At 54.7% G+C, this 16,637-nt stretch overlaps 7 protein-coding genes across 7 annotated transcripts; 4 read left to right on the plus strand and 3 right to left on the minus strand.

Annotated features, from left to right (window-relative positions):
* Window positions 1–2,353: 2,353 nt before the first annotated feature.
* Window positions 2,354–2,953, plus strand: GCG54_00000747 (Cell wall protein phiA; the record flags this gene model as incomplete). The annotated part of the gene is made up of 1 exon (XM_045400880.1): window positions 2,354–2,953. One exon carries the CDS (start codon window positions 2,354–2,356, stop codon window positions 2,951–2,953), a length of 600 nt encoding a protein of 199 aa, XP_045263553.1.
* A 413-nt stretch (window positions 2,954–3,366) lies between these two features.
* On the minus strand, window positions 3,367–4,092 carry GCG54_00000748 (Alpha-acetolactate decarboxylase; the record flags this gene model as incomplete). The annotated part of the gene is made up of 1 exon (XM_045400881.1): window positions 3,367–4,092. The coding sequence occupies one exon, from the start codon at window positions 4,090–4,092 to the stop codon at window positions 3,367–3,369; it is 726 nt and encodes a 241-aa protein (XP_045263554.1).
* Window positions 4,093–4,948: 856 nt separating this feature from the next.
* GCG54_00000749 (Acetolactate synthase) lies at window positions 4,949–6,634 on the plus strand (the record flags this gene model as incomplete). The annotated part of the gene is made up of 1 exon (XM_045400882.1): window positions 4,949–6,634. The coding sequence occupies one exon, from the start codon at window positions 4,949–4,951 to the stop codon at window positions 6,632–6,634; it is 1,686 nt and encodes a 561-aa protein (XP_045263555.1).
* Window positions 6,635–6,846: 212 nt separating this feature from the next.
* Window positions 6,847–7,819, minus strand: GCG54_00000750 (uncharacterized protein; the record flags this gene model as incomplete). The annotated part of the gene is made up of 2 exons (XM_045400883.1): window positions 6,847–7,040; window positions 7,093–7,819. The coding sequence occupies 2 exons, from the start codon at window positions 7,817–7,819 to the stop codon at window positions 6,847–6,849; spliced, it is 921 nt and encodes a 306-aa protein (XP_045263556.1).
* A 456-nt stretch (window positions 7,820–8,275) lies between these two features.
* GCG54_00000751 (Aminotransferase swnA) lies at window positions 8,276–9,796 on the minus strand (the record flags this gene model as incomplete). Its single annotated transcript, XM_045400884.1, has 1 exon — window positions 8,276–9,796. The coding sequence occupies one exon, from the start codon at window positions 9,794–9,796 to the stop codon at window positions 8,276–8,278; it is 1,521 nt and encodes a 506-aa protein (XP_045263557.1).
* A 408-nt stretch (window positions 9,797–10,204) lies between these two features.
* Window positions 10,205–11,953, plus strand: GCG54_00000752 (Pyruvate decarboxylase; the record flags this gene model as incomplete). Its single annotated transcript, XM_045400885.1, has 1 exon — window positions 10,205–11,953. One exon carries the CDS (start codon window positions 10,205–10,207, stop codon window positions 11,951–11,953), a length of 1,749 nt encoding a protein of 582 aa, XP_045263558.1.
* An 874-nt stretch (window positions 11,954–12,827) lies between these two features.
* On the plus strand, window positions 12,828–16,314 carry GCG54_00000753 (uncharacterized protein; the record flags this gene model as incomplete). Its single annotated transcript, XM_045400886.1, has 2 exons — window positions 12,828–13,562; window positions 14,398–16,314. 2 exons carry the CDS (start codon window positions 12,828–12,830, stop codon window positions 16,312–16,314), a joined length of 2,652 nt encoding a protein of 883 aa, XP_045263559.1.
* Window positions 16,315–16,637: the final 323 nt, after the last annotated feature.

The following is a 16,637-nucleotide window of genomic DNA, read 5'->3' on the forward strand; positions in this document are numbered from 1 at the left end:
AACGGCCACACGAGAATATTTCTCTTGGACCTTTTTACGGAGCAAACCCCCAGCTGGCTTTATCTCTCCATCTTGGGTCTGGATATCTCGGCCAGAGGGTGGGCTTTTGTGGTTGATCGTCGCCCTCTTCTCGGTGAGCGAATTATCTGGCTGGGTGCGCAAATTATCGAGGAGAGAGGGTTCTTCAAGGTTTGGTTTATTTTTGGGGTTTGCTGCAACCGACCTGTCGATCTTTTTTGGCGGTGGATCGCGACGGCGACGGCTAGTTCGTTCTGTTGAATGTGAAGAGACAGCGAGAGAACACGAGGTGGCGGGAGCACACATAACACGACTACTAGTGTGAAAATTCGTACTTCAATGAGACGTCAATATGATTCAATGGCATACCACGCAGGGTAATCCCCCCGACCGTCCAACGTTGTTCTCGAAAATTCCAGACTCGCCCTGAGCTTGTCTTCTGTTGACCTCGTCTCCACCGAAAAACCCGAGAGACAAGAAAAAAAACAAAAATAAACATCAAAGTGAGGAGGAGCCGAGGAGGTTAAACTGGGGACGCGGGATACCCAACGGGTCCCTCCGTGGAATTCCCTCCCCTTCTGCCCTCTCCCCATGCCGTCCCAACTTGAATTGTTCTGGGGACAGCAAGCAGATCGTCCGAAGGCGGCCCCAGGGTATTTGATGGGGCTCAAATCAGACCATATCGCACAACAGGCGTGAATACTTGGAGTGCTGCAGGGTCACTCGAAAATAGGGACGGCCCAACGAATAGGAAACCAACTTCGTGCCCATCAGCCGCACTAGGGGTTGACATACCCCGATAAAGGTGTGTTTCCTGTAGAATGGTTCAAGCGGGTAGCGCAGCGACGATCTGGCGGGTTTCCGAGGACGCGCACGACTCATGGGAGCAAGTCGCCTCCAAGCTTGCCGTCAGCCGAGCGCGACCAGCGCTTGTTAGGCCACTGGAGGAAACACGACATAGCCTCTGCCTAGCATTGCACAGCAAAGAAGATCTGGTCAGCAGTCACTCTAGGACGTTAAGCGCAGCGATTGTCGGGCGACGGTTCTGCCCGCTTTTGTGACTCGGGCTATTAATAGTTAAGGTTTTTCCCTTCGGAGTTATCGAAGAAAAGGCAGAAGGCAGGGCACGACAGGGCAGGCGCGCAGGGGAGAAGCCCGCGTCAGTTTCACGTAGAGCAGAGCATTAGCTCACGCCGTGATCATTCTAGCGTCTGGACTCTGTTGCCTCCTTGCCTCGCCCCAGCCCTTACTTGGTGTTCGATATTGGCTCTTTTGTGAGTGAAACCACGGGCAAGAAGAAGGAAAGAGGCGGTTGTCATGTTGGGCATGCTACGTTACCCCCCTTAATCTAGCGTCGAGAGAGGGGACCCTCTTGGCTAAAATAGGGGACGTGGGGCTCCTTTGGTCGTTTGTTTGTGACATCACTGCCCAAGTCTCTGCCCTATGTTAAGGAGATGGCTACAGAATGTACTGTACCGACTAACATGCGAGAACCCGTCCTTACCGTGTCTGTTAAGTCTGGATGCTACGCTACAGACACAGAGTTGAGAGCAAGAGAGAAGAGAGGGCTGGGGGGCGCAGTTTGTCTTTGCAGTGCCACGGCAAACCAACCAACCACTCCAGTTCAATCGTCCCGTGGGCCGTTGGCCTCCAGAGAAAAGAAGGTCTGGTGCTAAATCGAGCAAACCGAACCAATCGGCGCCCCTCGCGGCGTGCGGCTTCCGAGGCCACCGGCTGTCCCGTTCAGCTGGTCTCTGTGTGTTCCCCGTCTCCAGTTTCCTGTGGCTGGGACGGCAGCCAGTTCATCGCCAAGAAAGCTCAGCAGCCCAACGCACATGAGCCCTGCAGCGGTGCAGCCCTTGTGCCCTTGTGAGGCTCCTCTCGTATTTGTCCGGCTCTCCACTTTGTCACCCAAGTGAGGCCCATGATGTCAATCGGGCTCCGCAAAAAGTGACCCCGGTCGGCATTACGAGAAGATCTTCGCCGCCCCCGGCAGTGCTGGTGCTGTGCACTGAGTGGCAGTTTGCCTCTGGCAGCCGGTCGCCGATGTTTACGAGATGGGGACTGCTGGCCAACGGGACTCCCCTGGCTAAATGAAGTGGCACACCGGCCAACAGGTAGAAGTCTTTGCCATCGTCAAGTTGCTATATAAGGTGACGGACGAATCCTCCTTGATGAATGAAAGAAGAACATCCTCACCACACTCACACTCATCCACCAACCATCTAATCAAAGATAATCTTCCGACCACTACAGTCTTTCCAGAACACCATCAACAAACCACAACTTTCCTACACCTTTCTTCTTTAGAACCAACAACAACAACACCGCCAAAATGCAGTTCAAGGCCCTCACCGCTCTCACCTCCCTCGTCGCCGCCGTCTCCGGCCTCCCGACCTTCTCCGCGACCAACGGCACGGCCACCAACAACACCCTGCCCGCCGACGCCAAGTTCCAGCTCATGGCCCTCCGCTCCGCGTCGCCGGTGCACTTCTCCACCTTCCAGGCCGCCAAGTCCTCCATCTTCCTCCAGCTGCCGTCCCAGAACGCCACCTGCGACCAGCGCAACGCCACCGAGTCCGCCACCTTCACCCTCGGCCAGGACGGCGGCCTCTACCTCTACGCCGCCTCCGCCACCCCCCAGCAGCTCTACGCCGACCGCTCCGGCATGGGCCAGGGCAAGCTCGGCTACACCACCGGCGCCCAGCCCGCCCCCCGCAACGGCGAGCGCACCGGCTGGACCATCGACGCCTTCGGCGACCTCACCCTCGACGGCGCCGGCTTCCTCGCCTGCCCCAACAGCATCGAGGGCGCCTGGTCCATCTGGGTCTCCTCCGGCGTCGCGAACCCTGCTGGTAACACCGACTGCCTCGGCATCTCTGTCCGCGCCGTCCAGGCTGTTGTTCCTAACAGCTGCTCTTACACCTCCAACTAAGGGGTGGGCGAAGCAACTTCTCGGCATGGATTCTTGGTAAATTAAAATTGGCATTTGGGACACGACGAACAACGTCCCGGGAGATATCCTATAGAATGGCGCAACTTGTATTTATGGCATACCCTCTTTCCCCCAAGACACCGAAGGGGACTGTACATCGCAGATGACGCGACAGCAATAACTTTTCTGTACATGAATTAATATGTCACTTTTTCAAATATTTACTCGCCTGCCTGTTTTGACCTGAATGTGACCAACTGCTGCTGATGATCGAGCATCGACTCAAGAATGAAAGCAAATATTCTAATCATTTCACAATCGAAATTGCGAGCTGTTGTAAAACGTGAATTAATTTCTATGCTTGCTGAAAACTTCTATTGTAAGGGATATTGAAACTAGTCTCTAATCTGTCATCAGCCCTCGACCTTGTTGATACCCTCCGCATCAACCACCAACCCCGCCTTCTTAAACTCTTGGTCATTCGTCGGCAGCTCAACCCGCCACTGCGAAATCAGCGCAGCCGAAATTTCAACCTCGCCTTCCGTACCAAGCGCCAGAATGTGGCCACCCTGCGTGCGGTCCTCGGTGATGAAGTGCATGTGGTCGCCCGGGACGCTGATGCCCTGGGTGTACTCTGGCGAGCGAAAGCCAATCACAGTGCCGCGGACGGGCTCCTTGAAGGTGTGGGAGGCCTGGTTCGCGCCGACCTCGCGCATGCTCTCGCCGGGCTTGCTCTGGCCGCCGGCGGTGCGGACGGTGACGTTCTTGAAGACGCCCTCGATACGGATGGCGAGGAAGTAGTTCTTGGAGTCGGGCAGGCGGGCGGACAGGTGGGCGAAGAGGCCCTTCTTGTCGTCGAAGGCGCCGGTGATGTGGGTGTCGGGGCGGAAGCGGGTGACCATGGCGAAGGGGGCGACGGCGTCGCTGGCGGGGCTGGTGTCGACGGCGGTGACAGTGTTGTCCGACTTCATCTGGTACAGCTTGCCGTCGAGGATGATCATCTCGCCGTTCATGTAGCGGAAGGTGCCGAGGCCGTGGTCGCCGTGCTGGATGAGCTCCGAGACGGGCAGGCCGGTGGAGGCGATGCCGTCCATCAGGGCCGAGATGATGGAGTACTGGTAGATCTCGTTGACCGCCATTGTGATGACTGGTGTTTGAGAAGACAAAAAGAAAAGTTGTCTCGGTAAGTGATGCCAAGTATGAGATGCCAAGGTTTGGGTGTCGAAGCTAAGACACAAGAAGATCGCGGTGGTGGTGGTGGTGGTGGTGGTGGTGGTGGTGGTGGTGAGGTCCTAATTGACTTTGGACGACGGGTGATTCGCCAACTGCAGGAAACACGTGTGCTGACTTGCTCTCTTTCCCTTTCCTTTTGATGGATCTTTTCTCTTGTCTCGCGGCTTGCACGGGGAACTTTCTTCAACAATTATGGAGGCGCTCCATAGCCAAAGTCCCTATCGTGCGTTGCATTTGCTGCATGTTTTTGTTGAGTCATCATCACGCGTGCAGTGCTGCCACTGCATGGATAAGCTACTAACAGCAGTAGTTATCAGTGGTATGGACACTAACAGAACACTGAGTGAGGTGCGCTTTGGGTTCCACCTGGCGGCGCTGACGTCAGTTCGACGTGCTTGCGGCATCGCCGGCAGCTTTTGGAGCTTTCAGAAGCAGCAGCAAGCCTTCCACAACAAATGAGGTGACTGATTGAGCGAGCGAACGAGATGCCGGCGGGAGCGAACGGAGCGCGCTAGGGGCTATTGCGGCCTTTGTTTTCTCCACACCGGCGACTGCATCGTGAGAGTCCGTAAGGTATCTTATCCAACATTCCTCTCCCGACATCCTTGGCACGTTGTTGCGGCAATATCCCTCTGCCTCGATGAAAACAGCCTGAGACACATCTACAGCCCTGCTGCTGCTTCGGTCCTCCTACGTTCTCATCTTTATCACCACCTATCACTGACACTCTACAAAGAAAACATCCCCTCAGTACCCCTCACCATGTCTACAGAAACAGTCGACGTCGTGATAGACTCCCTTATAGCCGCTGGCGTCAAGCACATCTTTGGCGTTCCCGGCGCCAAGATCGACTCCGTCTTCAACGCCCTCATCGACCGCCCCGAAATCAAGCTCGTCGTCTGCCGCCATGAGCAGAACGCCGCCTTTATCGCCGGCGCCATCGGCAGGATCACAGGCCGTCCGGGAGTCTGCATAGCCACCTCAGGCCCGGGGACCAGCAACCTCGTCACCGGACTCGTCACCGCCAACGACGAGGGCGCGCCTGTCGTGGCCATCGTCGGAGACGTCAAGCGTGTGCAGGCCGCCAAGAAGACGCACCAGAGCCTGCGCGGCGTCCAGCTCCTCCAGCCCGTCACCAAGAAGGCCACCGGCGCCGTGCATCCCGACCAGATCGCCGAGATCATGCTGGATGCCTTCCGGACTGCGGCGGCCTACCCGCAAGGCGCCACTGCGGTGAGCTTGCCCATCGATATCATGACCGCGGGCACCAAGACAGCCATTCCTGCGCTACCTGAGACGGCCTTCGTACCGCCCGAGTATGGTACTTCACCATCTGCATCTCTGAGTAGGGCGGCGTCCATGATCCAGAACGCAAAGTTCCCCGTCTTGTTCCTGGGTGCGAGGGCAGCTACACCAGAGGCTGTTGAGGCGGTTCACGGCTTCCTTCGGAAGCACCCCATCCCCGTCGTAGAGACTTTCCAGGCTGCTGGATCCATCAGCAAGGAGCTGGCACATCTTTTCTACGGACGCATCGGCCTCTTCCGCAACCAGCCCGGCGACAAACTTCTGTCTCAAGCCGACCTGGTCATCGTCGCTGGCTATGATCAGTCCGAGTACGACGCCGACGCCTGGCACAAGAACAAGGATCTGGACATCCTTCACCTGGACTGGATCCCAGCCGACTACGGCGCCTTCTACAACCCAAGTCTCGAGCTGGTGGGCTCCATCGCCGCCAACATCAAGGCACTCCAGAACATCCTCGCAACCGTCTCCCGCCCACAGGAGCTCGAAGTCTCAAAAGAGATCTTTGCCGAATTCCACGCGTGGGAGCAGAGCCCTCAGGCCCTGGGCCAGACCGGCGACGGCCCCGTCCACCCGCTCCACTTCATCAAGCTCATGCAGGGCCTCCTCCCGCCGTCGCCGACCGTCGCCTCGGACGTCGGCAGCATGTACATCTGGCTCTCGCGCTTCTACTTCGCCTACAGCCCAAAGTCCTTCCTCGTCTCCAACGTCCAGCAGACCCTCGGCGTCGCCCTCCCCTGGGCCATCGGCGCCTCCCTCGCCCAGGAGCCCCCGTGCTCCCGCAAGGTCGTCAGCATCAGCGGCGACGGGGGCTTCCTCTACTCCGGCCAGGAGCTCGTCACGGCCGTCCAGCAGGGCTGCAACATCACGCACTTCGTCTGGAACGACGGAAAGTATAACATGGTCGAGTTTCAGGAGGTCGACAAGTACGGCCGCAGCTCGGGCGTCGACCTCGGCGGCGTCGACTTTGTGCGCTACGCCGAGGCCTTTGGCGCCAAGGGCTTGCGCGTCACCCGCTCGTCGGAGCTGGAGGGCGTGATGCGCGAGGCCCTGAGCCACGTGGGAGTGTGCGTCGTGGACGTCGAGATTGACTACTCGCACAACCACGAGCTGATGAAGAATGTCATCCAGGACTCTATCAGTTAGACTTTACACGGGTATTGTCGGACGGTGGGGCGTTTTTGTTTTTGCGCAATACTTGGGCGAAAGGGTCTGTGGTTTAGAAAACGTTTGCTTTGCGCGCCAAGAGCACGGGATTGTATCATTTAAGAATGCCAAGAAAAGCTTGTCTTGTTGCTCTTTGATCCGGATTAGGAGTGAGCGTTGTTGAGGATGTTGTTCGGTCGTCTGATGAGAGATCAGATGCTTGGGTGAGAGCAATGGTTCCTGACCACGTTGAAGGTTGTGTTAGTCTGTGCTGGCTCGGTCTCGGAAAACAGGAGCAGTTCAGAGGCGTGAATATCAATAGGTCGTTCGAACAAAGAGGTGACTGGAACTAGCACTGCCGAGTTTGTCAGGCTGCTGGAGGAGTTGGGTTTCTTGATGTAGTAGGCTTCAATAGTATCTAGGGTATCAGCACCATTCGTGACCAACAAGACAATTACGCCTTCCTCCCCTTCGCTCTTCGCCGTCTGGGCTGGAGGCGATGTTGGGGTCCGCGCCGCGCTGGAGGAGGAGCTCGACGAGGGGTTTGTTGGCGATGCAGCCCTCGTACAGCAGCGGCGTTCTCTCCTCGTTGAAGGTTGCGCGGCGCCACGCTTGGTTCGGGTGCCAGCCGGAGTCCAGGAGGACGCGGATCAGGGGTATGAGGGTGTCCCCACCGGTATGTGTGTTCTCGAAGATGCTGCTGTCGGCGAGGTAGGAGCTGTCTTTGGTCGTGACGCGGCGGGCGCGGCTGAAGACGTTGCTGTGGAGGGGTGTACCGCGCGATAGGAGGTACTGCGCGACGGCTGGTTGGTTTCCGAACGAGGCTTGCTCGAGACCGTGTTGGAGAATTGCTTGGCTTGGCGTGGGGGTCTTCTGGGTGAAGGAGGCGACTTCTTGAAGGGAGCCAGTCGCGCAGGCTATGTAGAAATGGACTTCCTCGTCGTCTGGGTTGATGAGATTGGCCGTGAGAGAGTAGTCTGGGCGTGGGAGCATTGGAGGCAGCGGAGGCAGATGCGCGGAATGAGCTTCCTCGGAACGACTGAACTTGGTCTTCCGATCACTGACAGGGTGGGTATTCTGGTTGAGAGCTTCATTTACATCCTTGATTAGATGAATTCGCTCCCTCATCAGCCGGACTTGTTCTGCGTCAGCCGCCGGAGGAGATTCAGATAGAGTAGCATTCATAGCGAGAAGAGATTCAGGGCCCTTGGTCTCAAAAATAGGAAATCAGTTAGATGGGTCGACGCGGGCTGGTACCGGTTTGAAGGGCTTTGGCAAGTGAAGAGAGACGAGGAAATGGGGTGAGGTGAAGGTGAATAGGTGAACACATGCAGGCATCAGTCGCGCAGAACACCGCCTGATACTCAAGTTACCAAGGCAACAATTTCACGAACAACGAATGCGTTATCCCTAGATATGTATCTTCACGTGACAAGTCTCTTGCATGGGTTTCAGTTCGTTTTGTTGGTCCAACGCGCTGTGTTGGTTGCAACCCCCCTGAATCGCACCAAGACTGCCTTATGATAATACATCAATGAAATCGATCCCTCTCGCTATATAACGCTATCGGTCTTGAGACTTATGATAGAAAGCTTTGATTTAGAATTCCAAAATTCCAATACATATTCGTGAATCATAATCTCACGGCGCTGTAGTCTTAGCCCGCTCAAACTCGTCTTGCACAGTACGCCCAAAGGCTTCAACAGCCGTCTCCAACGCGGCCTCGGGAGCCGCTACAAACGTCAACCGTAGGGAAGCTTCCCTCACATTGTCCGTCTCAGCCGCGAACCAGCTGCCCTTCGTCACCAACACCCCATTCACGCTGGACTTTTTGTAAATCCTGTCCTCAATATCAAGAATAGTAGCCGATTCAAGGGTCTCGGACACCTTCACGGCAGGATGCTTTGACATATCCAGCCGTACCAACAAGAACATGCCAAACGTGGGAACGGTCCAATTGCACACATCCCGCGGAAGGTGCTTCTCACAAGCCTCAACGAGAATGTTGCGTCGGCGGCTGTACTCCAGAGAGATGTGGCTCAGCCAGTCAAAGAACCCCCGATGTCCCCACGACTCGGCAAGGAGCTTGTACATCATGACTTGAGACGGTCCCGCTGGGAAAGCGGAGCTGATCTCCGTGTTGGCCACAAAGATGCGCACTATCTCGGCGCTAGCGGTCAGCCAGCCGATGCGGAGTCCTGGAGCGAGGATCTTGGAGGTCGAGTCGAGGCGGATCACGCGGCCTGATTTGTCCAGAGACAGGTATGAAGTAGGCAGGTTTTCCAGGTACTTCTCCGCGGAGAGTTGGGCGTTGGAGTCGTTCTCGAGTTGCAGGTAGAAGTACGGGTCGTCTTCGATGATTAGGAGATCGTGCTTCTCGGCGAGTTCGTAGATGGCTCTGCGGCGCTCTGTGGACTGCGTCACGCCCGTGGGATTATGGCCGGAAGGGATCGTGTACAAGACGAATGGTTTCGGTCCCCTGGCCTCGTCCCAAGTGCTCAAGACTCTGTCGAGTTCCGCGGGTATGAGTCCCTCTGTGTCCATAGTGATCCCGACAGAATTGAAATTTTGCGCTTCCGCAATCTCGATAGTAGGCGGGTAGGTCAGACTTTCAAAAAGTACTGAGTCGCCGGGCTTGACGAACATGCGGAAGATAATGTCAAGAGCAGAAGTTGTCCCACAAGTCAGACAAGTTCGCCAGTCTTCATACTGAGCCTTGTGGATCAGATCGACATGCTCAGTGACGAAGCGAATCAGCTGAGCATGCCCAGCTGCATCACCGTAGTTCAGAGCCTTAGACAGGTCAAAATCCTTGTCTCCCGCAGAGCAAGATGCGGGTGTAGTGTCATCTCCAAAAGCGCCGTCACTTTGATGTGTCTTCCCATGAGCAGTAAGCGAGTCCCAAGGGAAGTACTTCGGATTCGGCCGTCCAGTCCCCAAGCTGATCATGTTTGACGACTTGAGTGTAGCTGCCGCCGCCTTGAGTTTGGACGGCATCCGCGCTTCCAGGCGGTGGCTCCATGACTGGGCTTTCGGCTTTGCCTCCGTCTCCGTGGCGTGTGGCTTGAGGATGTCGGGGTTGCTGGCCGCCGTGAAAGTTGAGGCTTGAACTTGGGGTAGAGCCCGAGCTTGGTCTAAGCTGGCTAGCGTTTGGAGAAGCATTGTTGAGCCGGAGTTGCAGGGTTGAGCCGAAGTTTGCCGATGGCTGTGCGCCTTGACAAAACTACTGCCATGTCAAGGTTTCAACCACCTATTTATCCATCATACAACTACAGGCTGCAGTTCAACACTCCGAAAGTCGGCATCAATCACGCAATTGTCGTGATAGGAGAATACGGCGTGGTTGGGCTCTCCGGCGTCCCTCATCGGAGTATCGGAGAGAGTATCGGCGAAGCCCCACTATTACCGGCGTGTCGGAGTAGCGGCACATGAAGAGGGGGTCTTGCATGATGATGATAAAGCAGCTCAGCTATTCAACAGAGTAAAGACGGGTAAACGCAGCACATAAAGCAAGAAACCCAGACGCAGTATTGAAAGAAAGAAACACCAGTAACACAACATCAAGTCAGAATGGGTTCCGTCAAGGACAGCAGTGCCCCCACTATCAAGTTGGCCGAATACCTCTTCACCCGCTTGCGCCAGCTAGGGATAGACTCGGTCCACGGAGTCCCCGGCGACTTCAATCTCCACCTGCTCGACTATGTCAAGCCGTCCGGGCTCCATTGGGTCGGCAACGCCAACGAGCTGAACGCCGGCTACGCGGCCGACGGGTACGCCCGCATCAAGGGCATCGGAGCTCTTGTTACAACCTCCGGCGTCGGAGAGCTCTCGGCCATCAATGCGATTGCTGGAGCGTATGCTGAGCGCGCCGGCGTCGTTCACATTGTCGGGACCCCATCGCGGCATCTGCAGGACAACAGAGTCATGCTCCACCACGGATTCAACGACGGGGAATACAGACGGTTTGCGCAGATGCACTCCCATGTCACCGTTGCGCAAGCCAGCTTACGCTCTGCGAATAAAGCCCCCGTTCAGATTGACGAGGTTCTGAAGCAGTGTCTAGTGCAAAGCCGGCCGGTTTACATCGAGGTGCCTCAAGATCTGGTCTCCGTGCCCGTCCCTGCTCAGAATCTCGAGACCCCCGTCTGGACACCCAGCTACAAGCCCACATCCACAGATGAAGCCGCTCTGGCAGCCATTTTGGACAGGGTGTCCTCTGCTAAAGAGCCATTGATACTTGTGGACGGCGAGATAAGACCCCTCGGAATCACCGAAGACGTTCAGAAGATTGTTGCGTCTACCGGCTGGCCCACCTGGACAACCCCTCTCGGCAAGTCCTTGATCGATGAGACGCTGCCCAACTTCCACGGCATCTACAAGGGCAAGCAGGCCAATTCGACTGAGAAAGAGCTCTTCGGTAGCTCTGATCTCATCCTCTACTTCGGCCCTCACCTCAGCTCAACAAACACCAACCAATTCTCCATGATCCCCAGACCTGAAGCTTCTATCCTCTTCACGGACACTGAGGTCAAGATCGGAACCCAGGTCTTTCGAGATGTTACAGCAAGGGCCGTTGTCCGTGCCCTAGCTCAAAAATTGAAGACTTCCAACATCCATCGCTATGATTCCTACCCAGAGTTGCCGAGGGACTTCAAGATCTCTTTTGCGGACATTCCGCGTGACGGCAAAATCGACCAGTCCAAGATCTGGCATCTTCTGGCTAACATCATTCGACCGGGAGATGTCGTCCTCGGGGAAACAGGGACATCCGGGCATGGAAGCCGAGTCTACCCCATGCCGCAGCATTCCAGACTCTTCCTTCCTTCTACTTGGCTGTCCATCGGTTACATGCTCCCAGCGGCACAGGGTGCAGCTTTAGCCCAGCGGGAGCTCATCCAGTCATCCAAATACTACAGCATCGAAAAAGCCCAAACGATCCTCTTTATCGGTGACGGTAGCTTTCAGATGACAGTGCAAGAGCTTTCAACCATCATCCGCAATAATCTGGACGTGATCGTCTTCCTGATCAATAATGACGGCTACACCATCGAGAGATGCATCCACGGTCTCGAGGAGGGATACAACGATGTTGCGCGCTGGCGATATCTTGAAGCCCCAAGCTTCTTTGGCGCAAGCCAAGATAGCTATGTGCGGTCTGCCAAGACGTGGGGAGAGCTGGAAGACATCTTAGGCGACGACAAACTGATAAATGGTAAAGGGCTGAGAATGGTGGAAATTTTCATGGACGTTGACGATGCGCCAGAGGGAGCTTTATTAGACCTGATGAATGCAGAGAAGAAAAGACTGCAGACTATGTAATGTAAGATTCCTTTCATATTCAAGATCGTCGTTGTCTCCAGTGGTTGTGTTACTGTTAGTGGTCTTCGCGCCCGACTTCAGCTCACCCCTGCGCTTTCAAATAGCGCAGAGCTCAACGACTCGTTTTCAACTCCATCAACCGTGCACACATCTTGCCGCCATCTTCTTTCTTTTCCTCTGCCTTTTCAGATAAAAATAATAATCGAAACAAACGCCAGAGCCCCCTCGGCCAGCGACTTTAAAGTCCCACTTTCTCCCACGAGCGCCTAACAAATGAGAATCCCCAGGTTTCGCTAAGCGCCCTGTCCCAGGGCGGCAAAGCACAAACGATTGGGGGTTGACTGACAGGCAGTCAGACGTCTGTCCCCGCCCTACGATGACCCCTGCAGGCGGTTTCAGCCCTGCTGGAGTTGGTTTGATTGGCTGTGGAATTCCCATCATGAGATCCGGCCAGGGCCAGCGATCAAGGGTCTGGCTTGCCTTGGGCGTCAGTCGGATGCGACTCAGCCCTTTTGTCTCGTCAACGATGAGTCTGTTCATGCCTTCTCTTTGTCTGACGGGGATGGTTATAAGAAACTGTTCATGGCCGTCCCAACGTCCTGAACATGGTCACTCTGAATCAGCCCTCATCTCAGATTCACTGCAATTTTACGTCTGCGTTTTCCTTGAGTCTTTCTTTCTGCATCACGGCAAGACTTTCTTTCTTTGCATACTGCTAGACAGTTTTATATTCTTCTCGGTCTCGCATCACTATCGCAGTCGAGACTTGAAACGCATTTTGCATCAACACCTTTCTTCAGCATAGAAGGAATCCACCTCTCTTTTCATTTTACAACCTCTGCATTTACACGATACCCCCAAGACCATCCTCAAAATGGGTCGATTCTCAAACGCAATCAAGGCCGGTCAGACCGTCATCGAACTCGGCCGCAACGCCCAAGGCCTCGCCGGCGCCGCCAACGAATTCCGCACCGCAGACAAGGGCGAGATGGGCCGCAACGTCGGCCGCGCCGCCTTCAGCGAGGGCGCCGACACCGGCAAGACGATGGGCAAGACGTGGCTCAAGACGTTCGAGGTCGTGCCGCGCCTGGTGTGCCGCGGCCTGCAGTTCCTCTTCGCCCTCATCGCCTGCGGCTTCTACGGCAACCGCGTACAAGCCGATGATAAGGCTGACAACGGCTTCTCCCCCGAGTGGATTCTTGCCATCACCGTCGCCGGCGCAGCTGCTGTCTCGTCGGTGCTTTTCGTGCTCGCGACGCCTCTCAGCGCTATTCCCTTCATCGGCAGCAGGGTTAAGCTGTTCAAGACATACCGCGCCTTCGCCTGGGACTTGTTTCTTTTCATCATGTGGATTGTGGTGTTTGGAATTTTCGCGGGCATCTTCCTCAAGAGGAGCAGTGATGACAAGTACAAGGGTGCCAGCACCACGGCGATGAAGACTGCGGTCTGGGTAGATCTCGTCAATGCCATTCTCTGGCTCATCTCTGGTGTTTATGGATGCATCAAGACGTTCTTGGGAGACAAGGTGGACCACTTGTCAGACAAGGCTGGTAAGAAGCTGTTTGAGAAGAAGAAGCCGGCGCCGGCGAAGGACGGCTACGCTGAGAGCGTGTGAGGAGCGCAAGCTTTTCGTTTTCATTATGTAAACTAGATAATTCCGGTTGGTTTTCGGTTTGTCAGGCGTGGAAGATGGCATCAGGAAGTTAATATCTGGCGAAACGGCGAAGGGGACTCACAGGACATACGTATTCTCCAGATCAACAAATGGACAAGCTAGGAATGCTTGCGTTGCTTCACTCGCCTGGCCATCCGACATCATTTCACAAATTTCATTGCCTGATTGTTGACCACCCAAGGCTCAGTTTGCTTTCTTGATAATCTATGAGCATTGAGATTGGCACGCAATGTAGTTATCCGTTTATGCAGTCGGCAAATCTCGACATCACCAAGCTCTTGATACCAACTTTCATGGCCCTTTTGAATTAGCAACTGTTTCTTGATTGTTGGTTGGATCCCACACGTTTTGATAGAAGCTTTTGTTCAAGCAATCACCTTCACAAACAGACGTGAAGGATACCCATTTGTCGCATACGCTTCGTTTGGCATTTTGTCGATGATTTACCTTTCCTAATGCAATCGACCAGTCATCGAGATGGTCATAGATGGCCGAACCTAGAAAGACATTCTTCAAGTATTTAGGAGCATCATGTTCGTTTGAGTTGTATCACTTCCTGGTCACTCGATAAGTTCAACAGCAACGCAACTTCTCTTGTCTTGCAATACCACACGCAACATTGACGCCTGTCATGGATGATCAACTTTCCTGCAACCTGCCGGACAATGTTTCGCCGGAAGGACATTATCTGGATGTCCCAAATCCAACTATTGTCGGCCTGTATGGTGTGCCCGCATGTGGCAAATCCTTTCTCCTTCGTCAACTGAAGGCCAACCTTGGCGAACAGCACTACGCCTTTTACGAGGGATCCGAAGTGATTGACGGCCTCGTTCTGGGAGGCCTCCCCGCATTCAAAAAGATGCACCTGGACGAGCAGTACTACTGGCGCGAACGTGCGATCACCTTCATCAGTCGGCAATGTCGAGAGACCAACCGTGTCGGAGTTGTCACGGGTCATTATTCCTTCTGTGATGGGGGAGAGAGCCCGAAGGCAATCTTCACCGATGCGGACTCTCTCTGCTACACCCACATCTTCTACCTCGACGTTCCTGCCAAGGATGTGGCCCGCCATTGTCTCGAGGACACCTCACGATCTCGTTCCTCCATGTCGGTCGACCATATCGAGGAATGGATGCTTTATGAAACCTCAATGCTCGAAGACCTTTGCCTGGGTCATGGCATATTGTTCGGGAAAGTGTCATCAACTCCCTCACTTCTGGACAAAGTCTCAATCCGTCTCAACGACATCCGCCAACACTCTGAAGCAGAGAATCTCACCCGTGTCATCAGTATTGTAGACCAGATGGTGAGCAGCAAAAATTCCCGTGGAAAGTTGGACTCCATGCTGGTCTTTGATGCAGATAAAACTCTGTGCGCCGCGGATACAGGCAATCTCTTCTGGCATTTGGACTACCCTGAGTCTGCCTGCACCGAGTGTGACATTGACACCCCGCTCGAGGAGTTGTTCAGCAGTGAAATGGGGTATTCATACAAGGCCTTTCGGCAAGCCATGCTACGGTATGAGGATGTCGAGTACAAGTTCGAAGTCTTGTGCGATGGCGTTGCATCTAGAGTATTCATTTACCCCGAATTTCTTGCCTTGCTCCACGCTGCAGAGAAGAAGAGCAATGTGGATGTTGTCGTCGTCAGCTGCGGCATCCGTAGAGTGTGGGAAAAGATCTTGGCCAGAGAGGGTCTCTCGGATGTCACTATCATCGGTGGAGGTCGAATCGCGGATGGTTACGTCGTCACTCCTAAGGTCAAAGCAGCTGTCGTCTCCCGTCTGCAGGATCACCACAACCTCTACGTCTACGCTTTCGGAGACAGTCCGATGGACTTGCCCATGCTCAAAGCTGCTGACGAGGCAATCGTTGTGGTCGGAGAGGAGCGGCTCAGGAGCAAGAGCATGGACGAGGCGCTACTGAAGGCAATCGCGGAGGATGGTCTTCGAGCAAAGCAAATGCTGATGCCCAGAACTTCAGGGATGCATCTTTCCAGCAGCTTGCTCCCGGTGTTGCAGCTCGATGCTCAACAAATTGTCGCCGAATTCACTAAGACTCCTCAGCATCTTCGCATCTTCCACGCTACTGAGAAGGCTGCAGCTAAGTTGCTCATGACGCCAACCCGTGACGCCTCCATCGCCGGGCCCGGCCTTCGCGCGGCCCACTACGAAGTCGGTCGCTATCTAGCTATCGAATTTCTCGCGGAAATCCTAGAAGTTGAAGAGTATCCCATACCTCATGTCCAGGGCCACATGACTGCGGGTCACAGACTGCTCGGCGAGGAATCGACAGTGATCATTGCTCTGATGCGAGGTGGTGAGCCCATGGCTTTAGGTGTCAACGAGGTTTTCGCCAAGGCCATGTTACTTCATGCCAAACAGCCAGATGACATCCATGAGAAGGCCATGACAGGCAAGAAGACTGTGATACTGGTGGACTCGGTGGTTAATAGTGGGAAGTCGGTCAAGGATTTCGTCCGCCATCTTCAAGCGATGGATGCCACCATTCATATTGTTGTAGTGGCTGGCGTGGTTCAAAAGAAGGCTCTTACCAAGGTCATGAAGCCTCTTGGTAAGACTGCTGATCTGAGTCTGCTTGCGCTGCGGCTTTCGGAGAACAAGTTCACTGGGCAAGGAGGTACGGATACGGGCAACCGGCTGTTCAACACTACACACATGTTGTAAGCTAAAGTACCTTATGTACAGATTTAGCCCGAGAAATGAAGGGACTTTAAACCGAGGATGCGTAAGGAGTTGGTCTGGAGAGGGCGGATAGGACGGACGGCAAAATATGAATAGTGAAGATACGATAAGTACTTTCGCGGGCCGCAAATTGATATCTTAACACGTCCCATGAGAAACTCCCCTGTCGTTTTGCTTTCTCTCTTTTGACTCTGGTGTAATATAATTTATTGTCGCCTGCCGGTACATCTTGTCGACTTCCGTGTCACGGTAAGGAATCAACATCACCTCTACTCTTCAAACAAAACGAGAAGCTACTGGTTTTA

The sequence above is a fragment of the Colletotrichum gloeosporioides genome (genome assembly GCF_011800055.1).
Source record: "Colletotrichum gloeosporioides strain Lc1 chromosome Unknown consensus_50, whole genome shotgun sequence".
Classification (NCBI taxonomy): domain Eukaryota; kingdom Fungi; phylum Ascomycota; class Sordariomycetes; order Glomerellales; family Glomerellaceae; genus Colletotrichum; species Colletotrichum gloeosporioides.